The 16,076-nt window shown below is 47.9% G+C and overlaps 1 protein-coding gene across 1 annotated transcript in view; it reads right to left on the reverse strand.

The window, feature by feature from the left end:
* The window catches only part of NSUN2 (NOP2/Sun RNA methyltransferase 2), a 503,790-nt gene that overhangs the window by 110,239 nt on the left and 377,475 nt on the right, over positions 1 to 16,076 (reverse strand). The window contains exon 16 of the mRNA XM_085606101.1: positions 11,424 to 11,504. Within this exon, the coding sequence (XP_085462227.1) occupies positions 11,424 to 11,504 (81 nt within the window). The remainder of the gene's footprint in view (positions 1 to 11,423; positions 11,505 to 16,076) is intronic.

Consider the following 16,076-nt stretch of genomic DNA (forward strand, 5'->3'; position numbering starts at 1 on the left):
TCTGCAAAGCAAGCTGCTCTTTCACAATATTGTTTGGGCAAGTGCTTCATTAGCTCTGCCATCTCATCCCAGTGTTGGTGTGTATATCTACTGCGAAGAGCATTACAGTGGGCTGGCTATTCGCCGCTGGCTAGCTGCCCTTCTCTCAAAAAACTGCCCACCAACTTAATCCTTTTGCGGTCCTTGTCCGTTGATGGTCCCGATGTTGTTGGGATGTTTGCCCTCGTCTTTGCTGTAGCTGTGATAATGGAGTCAGCAGGGACGGTTCTTCTTATGTACAGAGGATCCTTTGAGGAATGTTGGTCTTTTTTTCTCGGACCTTGGTGTGACTGCTGTACACATAGCAGGCTCCTTCAAGGCCTCTCTCCCTTGATCCAGAATGCTGGAGAACATGGACAGGAGCTGGTTCCTGGTTTGTGAAGGTAGCAGTGAATCCAGGAGGAAGTAAGATTGCGATTTCTCCTCCTCTAATTGCACTGCATATTTATCTGCCGCCCTTTTTATGAGTTGACCATACATTGTTATGTCATTAGGAGGTGATTGCATTGCAGAGTGTCAATTCCCTGTACTAGGAAATTCGCCTCAATGTCTTGCCACTGGGTTTCCATATATTCCGATCCTTCAAAGTCCTGGAACAAGCTCAAACCCATTGTATCAGCCTACTCTTAATTCAAGGAAGAACGGCTATTCTTCTTCCTCCTAACGTGGCTCTGGTGTCAAATGAGGGTCTACATCTTTTTTTTTTTGTTGAAATTTATATAGATATTATCATAAAGTTACATAACATAACCAACAAAACAAGCCAGTTAATGTTACAGCCGATTTACAATTGCGGTGCTGGACATGTCGTCTGTGTACATACATCATTAGCAGTGGGACTTTCTGGCACAGTTAGAGACACACACATAATACATCCCCCGGTTTATGCTCGGGGCCAGGTCGGCTGATATGCCTACTTATTAACATGTAAGCATGACTGGGTCATTCAAGTACGACAGGAATGATGGTATCAAACAGTGCCCGCACATGCCCACCTCCGTCCGCCATCAATCAGACACAATAACCATTCCCTCCCGCACACCGACACAGCTCAAAGCTCTACATTCTCATACCTCCAAGACATTCCCCTCTCCATCCATTCCTCTCCGCGCTTGAGCCCACTGCACAAATGGTTCCCAGATGTCCCACGGAGAGGGTCTACATCTTTGACATCCTTCTCTACTTGTTCTTTCGGCGCCGAAGGCTTTTGTGGGATTTGAAATTCCCGAACAGATGCACTCAAATACTTTGTCTCCTGCAGAAGTGTAGCCATTCCTGCCTCAAGTCGCATTTTCTTTCTCTTGATTTTTGAGGATTGGTCCTCGGGGTGGAGTATTGTCAAAGGTTTTCTTTTCAACGTTGAGGTATCCTTTGACGAGGTTTCGCTTGTTGCCTTTTTTTGGCGTCTCCCGACTTTTGTCTTCTTTCGGCATCGAAACGGACTCCGATTGTCTTTCAACTGAGTTGTCTTTTTGGATGATCAATGCCTGCGGTGTACTTGGTGTGGGACCCGAGGGGTTATCTGCTTGCCTCAGACTACGATTTTCTCAGCGCCGAGATCTCATTTCTTTTGACTTACGATGTTCCCTCTCAACGTCAACGATTTGCATCACGACGTCCTAGCCTTCTCCTTCTGCCCGTTCGGCAATGTTTTCCTCCTTGTCACTCGACAAACTGAGATCTTTAAGCGATGGAGTCTGCATCTGCCCCTGCATGGCCTAGTATGCCTGTCTCTGTCAGTCTCTTGCCCTCAGCATCTTTGGCTTGAAATCCGAACAGACCTCGCACTCGTTGCTTTTGTGGTTGATCGGGAGGCAAAGGTTACACACCTGATGGTTGTCCTTCTAGGCAAATTTGTGGAGGCACTTCATGCAGAATTGAAAAGTTGTGTTCTTCATATCACGTGGAACAGAGGGCCCCTTGTCTGGGCATTCTCTGATAAGGCTTATACTCATGCAATTGTGTCAGTTTTCTCCAGTACCTTCTCAGTGAACAACTTCGGTGTTTCCTCAATCAAACTTCATCCAAACTTCTTATCTTCGTAAACTGGAGAGCCTTCAGCTATGTTTTCAGATCCAACAGAGGAAAAAGGATCTGAAGATGACAACCAAGCCTGGGCGCTTCCGGGGAGGGCACATATCATCGGAAGAAGCTGGTTACGCACCAAATGGTGGGACTGACGAAGCCCCCCCCCCGTCCCAATAAGAGAAAGCTACAAAAAACAGGAGAGTTCCAGATCCAGCCACTAGATGGTGGAATAGTGCACAGAATGTGAATCCACAAAAAATTCAAGCAGCAAAACTGAAAATACTCCTGTCCCACCAGGAACCGCAGGTAGTAGCAGTGGGCCGGCAGGGCAGAGATATGGAAAAAGGGGTCCTACATGTCCAAGGCCATTATCCAGTCTTTAGGGTCGCGGGCAGACAAAACCTGGGCCAGGGTGAGAAGTTAAATTTGTTCCTTCCAGAAGAAGGGGTTGAGAAGGTACAGGTTTAAAATGGGCCTCAGGCCTCCATCTTTCTTGGCCACATGAAAGTTGCTGCAATAGCAGTCGCAAACTACCACTGGCGCAGGTACCCTCGCAATTGCCCCTTACAGTTCCTGCCACAAAATGGAAAGATGATCCTCCATCCATCGCTGGTGGGGGGGAACGGGGAGTGGAAGGAGCAGATGAGAAGAAAGGAATGGCAAGGCATAACCCCTGCAAACAGTTTGTAGAAGTTACCTGTCCAAAGGTACTGCTTGCCAGCCTGGGTAGAATTGGTGGATTCCGCCTCCCATCGGATTACTTTGCTCCTGTAAGGGCACACTAAGGAGGTTTGGCAGGTGGGGCTGCGGAACTAATGAGGCGCCCGACTGAGCAGCCCATTGACCTTTCCCACAGGGGCAGTGGATACAACAGCCTTAAAAGCAAAGCTGCTGGGTTTACCAGAGGAGGCTGGAGTAGGGACCATCTTGGCCAAAGCCACGAAAGGCGGTTGGCAAAGTGGGACGCAGAGGCCCAGAGAGCCGAATCAGCCTTGTCTCTGAACAAGGAGGGCTGGATATTGCTGGGAAATCCAGTTGATCGCATGCATGGCGCTAATGGCTACACTGGTGCCTATGACCGGACCAATAGAATGGGCGGTGTCCAAGTCATAACGAATCGTGAACTTGGTTGAATCACAATCATCTTGAATCACCCGAGAGAGCCCCGGGAGAAGGTCTTCATGTATATCAGTGAGGGCCAGTGCCACAGAATCCCCAAAAGACTTGAGACTAGCATTACAGCTGGCATTAACTGAGCTCGGGGTAAAGCTGGTGTCACGGGGTCACTGCTATGGACGAACGAGCTGGAGAGATACTTGACTGTTCCTTTCCGCCCCGGCCACAGGACTCGTACGGTCCCTTTAACGCAAACGGGGAATCCCTGTGGGAGGAGTCTGCAGGAATCATGTCAGAGGCCGCCGCCCAATCAGGAGCCCCGCTCCCTCGTAAGGGGAACCCGGAAGAGGAGGAGAACGCGAAAGCCGGAGGAAGCAGCGAGAGCGGAGAGAAGGAGACACGACAGGAGCGAGAGAGCAGCGGAGATCGAGAGAACACGACCGAAGGATACAGCGGAAGCCGAGGTGCGCCGTCGACGGAGCCAGGAGGCCAACAGATACGCCACTCGCCCCGCCACGTTCCTGGAGGAGCGTGGCTGGGAAAGGTACGTGATCGTATCCTGAGCCTTTCACAATCACGGGGAGGGACGGGGTGATTGGTGTGAGGGAGGTCACGGAGACGCGGGGAGCCTGAGTGTTGGGTGTTCTTTTGTTAGCAGTCTTCACCCCACAGCCACACCTCTGTACCTAGGAACCTCTCGTTTTTTTTTGATTAAGTGAGACACGGCAGACGGTGGTAGCCCCGGTGACCCCTCACAACATTTTCCCCCTCAATTTTCCTACGCCCCCTTCAAGCCTACTTACCTTTGTATCCCTGTGTGTTTCTTTCCCTGGCAACTGACGAGGAGACGGCCCCAGAGGTGGAACCCTTGACCAGGACTTCCACAAGCCAGACGACCCTACAACATACGGGACACTTGGAGAGAGCGGCGTTTAAACTCAATAAAACCGATTATTCAGCCCATTGAAGAGTCACGGTGTTTCCTTCCAAACCCCCTCCATACCATCCTTCACGAGCCAGATAGGAGCCTTGGGGAACCAGCATCCGAAACAGGATGGAGACCCTCATCCATCAGATGAAGGAGGGCCAGGCTAAACTTGAGTGGGCAGTGGAAAAATCCTCCAGTCAGGCGGAGGCGGACCGTGCAGTCTTTACTTCAGCAATCCAGAACCAAGCTGACAGTTTATTGAAATTAGCCGAGGGACATGCCCAACTCCTGGTCACGTTGGGGCAGGGAAGGGCGAGCAACCCCCCTAGAACAGTGGTTCCCCTACAGAAGTTCGTACCGGGAGACGACCCCTTGGCGTTTTTTTTTTTATTTTGAAAGAGCCGCGAGGGCCAGTGCCTGGCCGGGAGAACGTTGGCCTTTTTAGCTCGCCCCCCTCCTAACGGGAGAAGCCCAGGCAGCATACCAGACAATAAACCAAGATGGGACATCCACCTATACGGTGGTAAAACTATATGTGCTGGATCGCTTGGGTGTGGACGACGAGACACACCGCCTAAAGTTCAGACAAGAGCGAGGAACTTCGGGAGACCTGCCAAAAACCTTGTTCTTCAAACTCAAGGGAGCCGCTGACCTCTGGCTCAAACCTCATGAGGCCAATATGGACGAGGTCATGAACAAAATCTATTTAGAACAGTTTCTGGAGGCCCTCCCGTATGCCACTCAACGGTGGTTAAAACAACACGCCGGTCTGTCGTTGGAACAAGCCATTGAAATGGCGACTACTTACGCCAGGGCCCAGGGTCGACCACCTATGAAAGAACCAGAGAAACACACCCGTCCTCCGGGCCCTGTGAAACCTGAAAGAAGGGCCTTACGACCTCCACCCGAGGGAACCCGACCCCGTATCTCCCGACCCGAGAACCCTGCTTACTCATCCCCCCAATGTTACGACTGTGGAGAGTGAGGCCACATTGCATGGTTCTGTCGCAAGAAAAGAGAGAAAGAAGACGAACCCATGGATATCAGCTATGCACCCCGCTCTGTCCTATTCGCCCAGGAAACCGGGCCCATATTCTACGTAAGTGTGTCTCTCAATGGCAGGAGGGTAAGGGCTCTTCTTGACTCGGGATGCAGGCATTCTGTCATAAAGCGGGAACTGATAGCTCCTTCTTGGCTTTTACCAGGGAAGACAGTACATATCCGATGTATACATGGGGACGTTAGAGAATACCCTTTGGCTAGGATTACCCTGGGGGTCGATGACCGTATACAGTCAGAGGTAGTGGTGGGGGTGGTGGAAGATCTCCCTGAATCACTAATTATAGGGATTGACACCCCGTCCTTTACTCCCCTTTTACAGGCTGCCATAAACCCACAAAATTCAACGTGTGTCTTACGCCTGAACCCTGGGCTAGAGACAATCACTTTCGGATGGCCCAGTTGAATGATGCATGTCTCACGCATGCGTGGCAAAAAGCCCGAGACCAACAGGATCCCGGGACTCGTACCTATCCTACCTTCATAGAACAAAATGGTCTCCTCTACCGACTAGCCAAACCTGACGCCGTTCCCCAACTGTTGGTTCCCGTAGGGTTCAGAGATCAAATTCTGTTCTTTGCCCATGCTCATCTCTTGGCGGGGCATTCCGGAGAATAAAAAAAAAACTGGTCAGGCCATTTTACAACATTTTTTTTGGCCGGGGGTGTACGCTCAAATACAGAAGTACTGCCAGGAATGCCAAATATGCCAGAGACGCAATCCCTATATTCCCCCTCCCGTTCCCTTAAATCCCCTACCCATTATTGGGACTCCCTTTGACCGCTTGGGTATGGACCTTATAGGACCCTTGCCCAAGTCCGCTAGGGGTCACCAGTATGCTCTGGTGTTGATTGACTATGCCACCAGGTACCCAGAGGCCTTCCCACTTCGTGCCGCGACCTCCAGTGCCATCGCGCAACGACTCGTAGAAGTGTTCTCTCGCATGGGGTTTCCTCGAGAGATCATCACTGATCAAGGCACCCCATTCGTGTCCCGTTTAATGAAACAAGTCTGTGACCAGTCACGCATTAAACATATCACCACCTCTGTGCATCACCCCCAGACAGATGGGCTAGTCAAACGATACAACGGTAGTCTTAAACTTACCTTAAAGAAGCTTCTGTCTGGGGATGGACGGCACTGGGACCAACTGCTCCCCTTGGCCCTCTTTGTACTCCGTAGCCAAAAACAATCCAGTTTAGGGACCTCTTCCTTTGAATTATTGTTTGGGCGTAAACCTCGAACATTACTTGAGATCGCTAAAGACAGTTGGGAACGGGAGGGGCTGCAAGAGGCCGAAACCCTACTGGATTACACTCGACAGTTACATAGTCGGCTACATAAACTGCGAACCTTGGCCCATACACAGTTGTCGGTAGCCCAGGACAAACAGAAAACATTTTATGACCAAGGCACGAAGTGGAGGGAGTTGGATATAGGTGACTGGGCACTGGTACTCCTACCCACCTCCACCCACAAGTTAAAAAAAGAGTGGCAAGGGCCTTTCAAGATTATAAGAAAGATAGGGAAAACTACGTATATCCTACAGATGAGAGGAAAGAGGACCCACATGTTCCATATTAACTTGCTGAAGAAGTGGTTGGGACCCCTCCCTCAGGGGCTCATACGGTGTCTATGATCTCCTCTCCCTCTCATACTACCCTAGAGACTCCTATCAATCCTGATCTCACCGCTACCCAAACCAGAGGGATACAGTCTCTGCTTATGAGCTTCTCAGACATTTTCTGATCAACCCGGTAGGACCCTCCTAGCCGAGCATTCCATCTCCACACCCCCAGGGGTTGTGGTTAAACAAAAACCTTACCGAATTCCTGAGGCCCGACGAGCCGCCTTTCAGGAGGAGGTCTCCAGGATGTTGGTATCAGGGGTTATAGTTCCCTCACATAGCAATTGGTGTTCCCCCGTTGTGCTTGTACCCAAACCGGATGGCAGCATCCGGTTTTGTATTGACTTTCGGGCCGTGAACAGGGTATCCAAGCAAGACGCCTATCCTCTTCCCCGGGTGGATGAACTCATAGAACGCCTTGGTGAGGCCCGGTACATAACCACTATCGACCTCACCAAGGGTTACTGGCAGATCCCTTTGGCCCCCGCAGACCAGGAAAAGACAGCGTTCTCCACCCCTTCCGGCCACTACCACTTCACAGTCCTTCCCTTTGGGTTGCATGGGGCTCCCGCCACCTTTCAACGAGCCATGGATACGCTCCTGGCCCCTCACATAAAATATTCAGGGGCTTATCTCGATGACATTGTGGTCTACAGCAAGACCTGGGAGGAACACATAAGACACTTAGGGAACATCCTGGACAGCCTTAGACGGTCAGGGTTGCACGTCAATGCAAAGAAAACCAGGGTAGCCTTTCAGAAGGTCCGCTATTTAGGGTATCTCCTGGGGGAGGGACATATAGCACCCCAAACCGAGAAAGTGGCCACCATACAGTCCGTTCCCTATCCAAAGACTAAAAGGCACTTGAGGGCATTTTTAGGGTTGGTGGGGTATTATCGAAAATTCATAGCCCAGTTCGCTACCCTAGCGGGCCCTCTCACTGACCTGCTACGCAAAACACACACCTCGCCCAAGTTACAAGCCCCTTCCGACCAAGAAGCCCTTGCGTTTCAAGCCTTGAAGGATGCTCTAACAACCTCCCCTGTACTAGTGACCCCGGACTTCAGCAAAACCTTTATCCTACAGACAGATGCCTCAGGTATTGGGATCGGGGCGGTTCTCTCTCAACAAGACCCCGACGGTCACGAACGCCCCCTTCTTTTCATCAGCAGAAAACTGTTTCCTAGGGAGCGAGCATACTCAACCATAGAAATAGAGTGCCTCGCGGTCAAGTGGGGGGTTGAAAAACTCCGATATTATTTGGAAGGCAGACCCTTTATCCTTTATACGGATCATGCTCCCCTTACCTGGCTACAAAGGAATCATGGCCATAATGACAGAATCCTCCGATGGTTCCTCGCCCTACAGCCTTATCAAATAGACATCCGACATCGGAAAGGGGTGAACCAGGGTAATGCCGATTTCCTTTCCCCGATTCCCTTGTTCCCCCGATCGGGGTACACCTGGGGGAGGGAATTGTCACGGGGTCACTGCTATGGACGAACGAGCTGGAGAGATACTTGACTGTTCCTTTCCGCCCCGGCCACAGGACTCGTACGGTCCCTTTAACGCAAACGGGGAATCCCTGTGGGAGGAGTCTGCAGGAATCATGTAAGAGGCCGCCGCCCAATCAGGAGCCCCGCTCCCTCGTAAGGGGAACCCGGAAGAGGAGAACGCGAAAGCCGGAGGAAGCAGTGAGAGCGGAGAGAAGGAGACACAACAGGAGCGAGAGAGCAGCAGAGATAGAGAGAACACGAGCGAAGGATACAGCGGAAGCCGAGGTGCGCCGTCGACGGAGCCAGGAGGCCAACAGATACGCCACTCGCCCGCCACGTTCCTGGAGGAGCGTGGCTGGGAAAGGTACGTGATCGTATCCTGAGCCTTTCACAATCACGGGGAGGGACGGGGTGATTGGTGTGAGGGAGGTCACGGAGACGCGGGGAGCCTGAGTGTTGGGTGTTCTTTTGTTAGCAGTCTTCACCCCACAGCCACACCTCTGTACCTAGGAACCTCTCGTTTTTTTTTGATTAAGTGAGACACGGCAGACGGTGGTAGCACCGGTGACCCCTCACAACCTTTTCACCCTCAATTTTCCTACGCCCCCTTCAAGCCTACTTACCTTTGTATCCCTGTGTGTTTCTTTCCCTGGCAACTGACGAGGAGACGGCCCCTGAGGAGGAACCCTTGACCAGGACTTCCACAAGCCAGACGACCCTACAACATCCGGGACACTTGGAGAGAGCGGCGTTTAAACTCAATAAAACCGATTATTCAGCCGATTGAAGAGTCACGGTGTTTCCTTCCAAACCCCCTCCATACCACCCTTCACAGCTGGTAAAAGAAAAGACACTTACTGAATGTCTCCACTCACTTGGATTCCCTATAAGGATTAGAAGTAGGTAATGTGTTGGGATTAGAACGGCTGGTGGAAGGCTTTCTAGTGAGGGCTGCTGTGAAACAGAAGTCTGGTAAGCTGGAGCATAGTGATGAAAACTAGCTATTTGACAAGTGACCTGTGGGCCAGAGCACAGCCTGGCCAAGCACCCAATAGGGTATCCATCAGTGCCTCACTGAATGGAAGAAGGGGTTCCATAGATGTCTTACCTAGTTCAAGGACCTCAGTCAAAATATTTGTCTTAACATCCAAGATGGGAGTCGGCGTTCAAGAACTTCGGATGTCCTACACATAACCATCGAGTAGGAACCAGATTTTCTGTGGCTGGTCCAGGGGGAGAAAAGAGACGCGTCTCCAGGAAGGTATTGAGTCAACCAGCCTCCTGTAAGTCATCTACAATTGTCATCTTGGTAGGATTGAGCAAACTCATCACCCAGGACGCAATCATTATCTAAATCTGTTACAAAAAGAGAGTGCAGAGGGTGCAGTCTCGCTTGTGGCAAATCAGGCAGATTTAGGCGCAACTTCAGTTGAGGTCAGACCTGCGTCGGATAGAAATATCGGATCGCCTCTGACATCAGTGAAGTCAGCATCAGTGTCATTGTGCCCAGGGCCAGCATGGATTGTGTTTTCGAAGTGGGGTCGAACAAGAGCCAGAGGCAAGATAGACTTAGAGGGTCCAACTGGCACTGAAGGCGAACCCACCGGTGGTATCCTAGTTGGAGGGCCTCTTGGTTCCTTGGAACTCGGAGGCGTGCCAGGAGTTGTCAGCAGGGATCCAAAGAGCCAGAAAATGGCTGCACGGAACTCTTTGATCTGATATGAGGGCAGAAGGCCCTGGAAACTCCAGCTGTGCCAGAACAGGTGGGGAATTGGCTCTGAAGCCAGCCAGCTTCAAGAGTGAGATTGATAACTGAGGTGCCGCCTGAGAGTCTGCTCAGGAAAATGTGAATAGCACATGGGGAAAGGATCCAGCTTTGATGTCTTATGTTTACCTGAAGACTAGGGAGTGTGACAAAGACCAGCAATCTGGAGCAGCTAGGTTGACTCCGGGAACGGACCAAGATCGAACCTTGGACACAAAGTGTGACATGGAACAGACTTGGCAGGAAGTCATCGTATGCTTGGGGATATAAAGTTTTGCCTTGCATTACCCTAATGGCCTTTGGGTTCATCAAAGTGCAGACGCATCAGTGTTTGAAGTCATGGCCTGACCACAGGCTGTCTTGAAGGGATGCACCATAGATTTATTTGACAGTCCCTTAAGATCTTAAAAACCTGTCGTTTTTGGGATGACATTTATTGCACACAGACATTTTCTGAGGTAATGTCCCATAAAATGCCCCATAAAAACTCTGTCACAAAACATTCTGTAAAGTGGCCAATTCCACTAATAAAAGGTGCAAAAAACCACAATTGTTCTGGTATAGAATCCTATGCATTTTTATTGCAGCAATAAATTACTCTGAAGTAGTAGTGCTGTGGTTTCAATTAATGTGCTTTGAGGTCACGACTGAGGACCAGAGTTGAATTCTTATTGTTTTTTGGTCATTAGAATTGTAAATTCAAAGCAGATGACAAGATATATATGCATTTATGAATAGGCAAAAACATTTAAGTGCAGTGTGGCTTTTGTGGGTAGTACTTTCATGACACCCGTGTGCAGGGGACACTGCTCAAAGCATGTGTTAAATAAGCAGGTGTCTTCTCCAAAACATTGGTTTAGGAGAGAACGTAAGGACAGACACTAGTGTGTAAAAAATGAATGTTTTTATAAAACAGTCTGCAGAAAACATGTCAAAAGAGGAGCTCATCACTGGGACCCCAATCATGTGACAATGCTGAAAAAGAATCCAACGTGGTTCTGGTGGCAGATGCAAGAGTGTCACAAGACAATCTGCTGACTTCACCAAATGCTCTGATTTTGCACAGTCCTTCATTTCTGAAACATTGTGAATTCAAGAAGACTTCAGTTGTGATTGCTTGCAGCCTCACTGCATGGTTGAACGAGCTCGAACTACAATAATTTCAAAATACTGATGATGGTTCAGAACGTATTGGAAACCAATGTAGACAGATTCTCTATTGTGCACACAATTTCAGGCAGTGAAATGTAAGAGCCACCATCAATCCCACTGGATTAAGAGAGGCCTTCCTGGTTATAAATCCTAAAAGATTGCAACTGCATAGCTGACCAATCAGCAATACATTGATTAAATGGCTATATCTACCTCTTGTGCTAATCTGAAGGCACATCCATACTGTTCGCCATCATTATTTCGGCACAGCACCTTTATTCCAGTGTTGATAACCTGCGATTGGAAAAACACAATATAAAACGTCAGTGGAAATCGACATTTATTTGCTCATTTTGAAAATTACTTAAGAAGTCTGCAAGCCATAAAAGAACTGATACGACCCTCAAGTTTTCCCAGAAACTTGCCAACTGAAAACATTAGCTTCTTGGTGAATTCAATACCTTAACCTGTCACTTACTCCTTCCCAGCTATTTCTCAACAACAGTTGCAGTTAGGGCTGAGAAAAGAGCACTCCAAAGGATGATGTTACTTTAAAATAGTAAAGGAACTGGCCACGTGTGCACAAGGATATTCTAAACAACTAGCTGTGTCAAGTAGCAACCCATTTGTTTCTGACAAGTATGGCTCATGCAAAACATTATAATTAGGCGATAGGGTAGTGGGACTTGGAACAGAAGAACAGCTGAGTCTAAGACTATGAATCAAAATAAGGATATTTTTCTATACTCTTCATCCAGCCTGTCTTCTATCTAAACTATCTGGAAGAAGATCGCACAGCCAAATCCAGGTAGGTAGCTGCATATGTCTACCAAAACCCACAAAAAGGTTGCATGGGTTAAAATAAGCATCTGTAGTACAACTCAAATTCGTAGAGCAATATTAGCAAAAAGAAAGCAAAATGACCCACTTAGACTGCAAAATAATGCAAAACATCTTTGGAAAGCGAGCTGTCTTAGTTTGGTGCAAAGACATTAAATTTTTTTAAGAATTGGCATGTCACTAATAGTGTTACTTCAAGAAATGCAAGAAATAAACCTGACCAGGAAAAATCGTCACAGTCCGCTTTTTACCTGGTCATAGTTAAAAAATGTGAGAGAAAAAAGATGGCCCAACATTCTAAGTGATTTAGCTCTACCTAAGAATCACAGGGACTGGGAAACAACGCTTGTGGCAGATTACATTCAGCTGATAAAGCACATGCTCTGATTAAACAAGCATTAGTAAATGCATTAGGTTTCACCTATGTGATTAATAAGCTTTTTTTTGTTTTAAGTTGTAGCTTGCTGAGTAGTTGTACAATACAAGTTACAGAAATTCTGCTAAAGTGTTCTTACTTGTTTGTGTACAAAAAGGCAATATATTGTGCTATTACTAGTAGTATAGTGGAGGTAAGTAATAGCAACATTTTGAAAAATGAAAGTGGAAAATAACAGAATTCATAGATGTAATAGCAATAGTATGTGTTTAGAGGAGTTGAATGAATTATGTCATTTGTAAAGCGCTGGCTTTCACTCCAATGGAGCATCTTGGCGCTGGAAACGGGTAGACTGAGTGTCAAAGAGTGTGAATCTCTAATGTCGCCGTGGTGAGATAAGGGACAGGGCCAGACTATCTGGAACTGTGAAGATCCAGATTTTCAGTCTTTTTTTAAACATGGACTCCATCTGTGTAAGTCTCAGTTGGGTGGGTAAACAGTTCCAAGCTTTTGTTCCCAGTACAGCCATAGATTTTCCTCCTTAGGACTTCAGATGGAAATGGTGGGGTACTAGCAGATTTTCCGTGGAGGATCTCAAATAACGTGCAGGTACATAGGCTTGTAATCTGGTCCTGAGGTATTTGGGGCCGCTTTGTTTTACAGCTCTGAAAGTTATCACAAGGATTTTGAAGAGATTTCTCTTGTGTATTGGTAGCCAGTGGAGGATTTGAAGGGCCTCAGAGGCAGATGACCCCTTTGGTAATTTTAGTACCATTCGGGCTGCTGCATTTTGTGCAGCCTGCAGCTTTTTCAGAGTACTCTTCTTTACTCCTGCATAGAGACTGTTACAATAATCTAGGCGTGATAAGATCAAAGCCACTGCCACGGACTTGCGAGCTATAGCTGGGAGGAGGTCAAATAATTTTTTCAGAGTTTTTATCCAATGAAAACAGGTTCCTACTACCGACAATGCCTGCCGATGAAAGGAGAGGGATGTATCAAATCAGACTCCTAGATTTGTGGCAGTATCCACTGTATTAGGGGGTGGGGCTGCGTCTGTTAGCCACCACATTTTGGATGTGATGATATTACATTTTCCCAGCAACAGAATCTCCGTCTTTTGGCTGTTGCACTTAAGGTGATTGGTCTTCATCCACTCGAAGACAGCAGAGAGACATTGTTGGAAATTTTCTTCTGCTGCTGTGGATTCTTTATCCACGGTAAGGATGAGCTGTGCATCATCAGCATAAGACACAGTCTCTATGTCAAAGGATGATACCAGGTCTAGCAGGGGCGCCATATACATGTTAAAAAGTGTGGGGCTCAAAATTGAGCCCTGAGGCACACCCGAGAGCAGCTGCTTCTCTCTTGAAGTGTAATTGCCGAGTGTTACTAATTGTCTTCTGTTCCGTAGGAATGAAGTTAGCTGTTTACCTAGAACAACATCGGAAACGGTGTCGAAAGCGGCCGAGTGATCCAACAGAATTTAGACAACTTTTGGGCCTGGTGCAACTACACCTGCTGCACCATTCAAATCATGCCCTTGCTTTGTTACTGCCTATTTAGTAGTAATATATAGCAATATTTGGTGTTTAGAGGAGTTATGACAAATTTTGGCCCTGGTGCCACTCCACCCACAGCACCATTCAAATCATGACCCTATTACCTGTAAGGTAACTGCACTTGTGACAGCCTGTTTAGTAGTAAAATATTGCAATATATGGAGTTTAGAGGGGTTACTAGAGCTTCGGGCACCTGTGTACCTGCACCTGCTGCACCATTCAAATCATGACCATATAGTCTGAAGATAACTGCACTTGTGATTGCCTGTTTAGTAGTTAAATATAGCAATATTATGTGTTTAGAGGAGTTCTGACATCTTTAGGGCCTGGTGCTACTGCACCTGCTGCACCATTCAAATCATGACCCGGCTGTCTGCAAGGTAACTGCACTTACTGTTTAGTAGTAAAATATAGCATAGCTCTTGTGTATGTATGTAGATATATATATATATATATATATATATCTCTCGTCTCCTTACTCAGCTCGCTTTTTGCTGGATATTCGGCGCCACGCCGTCTCAACTCCACAACCTCCCCAAAGAGGAAAACGGAGCGCACTCACGGTCAAAGTTGAACAGCTTTAATCCAACTTTCCATTTTACACGGGCATTTACCACAAACAAACCAACGCATTTCAGTCTCCCTGAAATCTTGGTAACGGTCAGTGGTGAATGGTTCATTTAAATAGTCGCGGTGTTAGTCACCGAGTCACACCAACTTGATTTTTTTCTTTTTTAAACATTTCATTGTATTTAGCACAAAATCTGCGCAACATTCCACATATAGATAAGGATACGCTGAAAACGTCTCATTGGGCATTATAGTGTACAGTGATGGACAGATTATACATTCATAATTACTACATCTCATCGTCTGATTCATGGTCTATGATTGGGGGAGTACATATATAACCTCTATATACATTCCATTTGCTCCACACTTTCCTCCATTTCCTGGGACATCCCCTATGGACATACGTAGCTTTTTCAGCAAGCATGATCATATCCATGTTGTTACACCAGCCTGTCATAGTTGGGGCAGCGTTGCTCCCCAGCACCGAGCTATGTTTTGTTTTGCTACCATCATCCCCGTTATTGCCCATTGTCATGGTTGAGGTCTGTAGGCTCCCATATATTCAGAAGGCAGCACTTGGGAGAGAGCGGAACTATGCTTCCACTGACTTCAGTGAGGATATCCATTACTGCTTTCCACAACAACTTGATTGAGTGGAAGTATTGATTCAAGAGTTAGCGAAGCATGGCCTCACCAGCAGTGTATAGTTGAGAGTACACAGCTGACAATCCAGCGATGATCTCACTGGGGGACGTGGTCCTCCTGGAGGTCTCGTCGCAAAGCTCTGAAATGTAGGAGGCAGCATGTTTCCCCAGTTGGTTTGAGAGGGTTTTCCCTGGGCGGTCGCCCTCCCCATACCTGTGAGCCCGAAACACTTTGCTTAGGAATGCAGCCTCCCTTTCTGCCTCTGTATGATATTCGGTTAGTTTGATTCCAATATCTGCTCATGTAGTAGGGTTATAGGGTTAGGGTCAGTGATCTGGCGCTGATCCAGTAGTTTAATGTCTGCTTCAAGGTGCTCCAAGGTTCCTCTAATAGATTTAAGCACACCTGACTGCTTACCAATGCATTTCTCCTGGATTACAACCTTGAAGGACTCCCAAAGGGTCGAGGGGGATTCTACCGAGTCAGTATTGTGCTCGAAAAATTCAACAATGGCTCTCCGGATTTCCTCCCGAAATGCAGTTGTGGAGCGCATGAGGGGGCAGGCGCCATGCAAACATGCGACGAAGGGTGAGTGGAAATCGTACAGCCATGCGCACAGGTGTCTGGTTGGATAAAGTACGGGCCAGATGATCAACAGATGCGGCCGAAGACGCAACATCACGTGTAATGAGCCAGAGTTCGATTTGGGACCAGGAGCCATGAGTGATGGAAATGCAAGTGCCCTTGCGTGCATTTGGGCGAGTGTGCCGCCAGCGTTGAGCAGTGAGTTGTTATCTTGCGTGATAGCATGTAGTGTAGCAGTGGCCTAAGGGTGTTGTAAACGATCGCCTGTGCGATCTAAAGTCCCCA

The sequence above is a fragment of the Triturus cristatus genome, chromosome 5_1 (genome assembly GCF_964204655.1).
Source record: "Triturus cristatus chromosome 5_1, aTriCri1.1, whole genome shotgun sequence".
NCBI classification, from domain to species: Eukaryota; Metazoa; Chordata; class Amphibia; order Caudata; family Salamandridae; genus Triturus; species Triturus cristatus.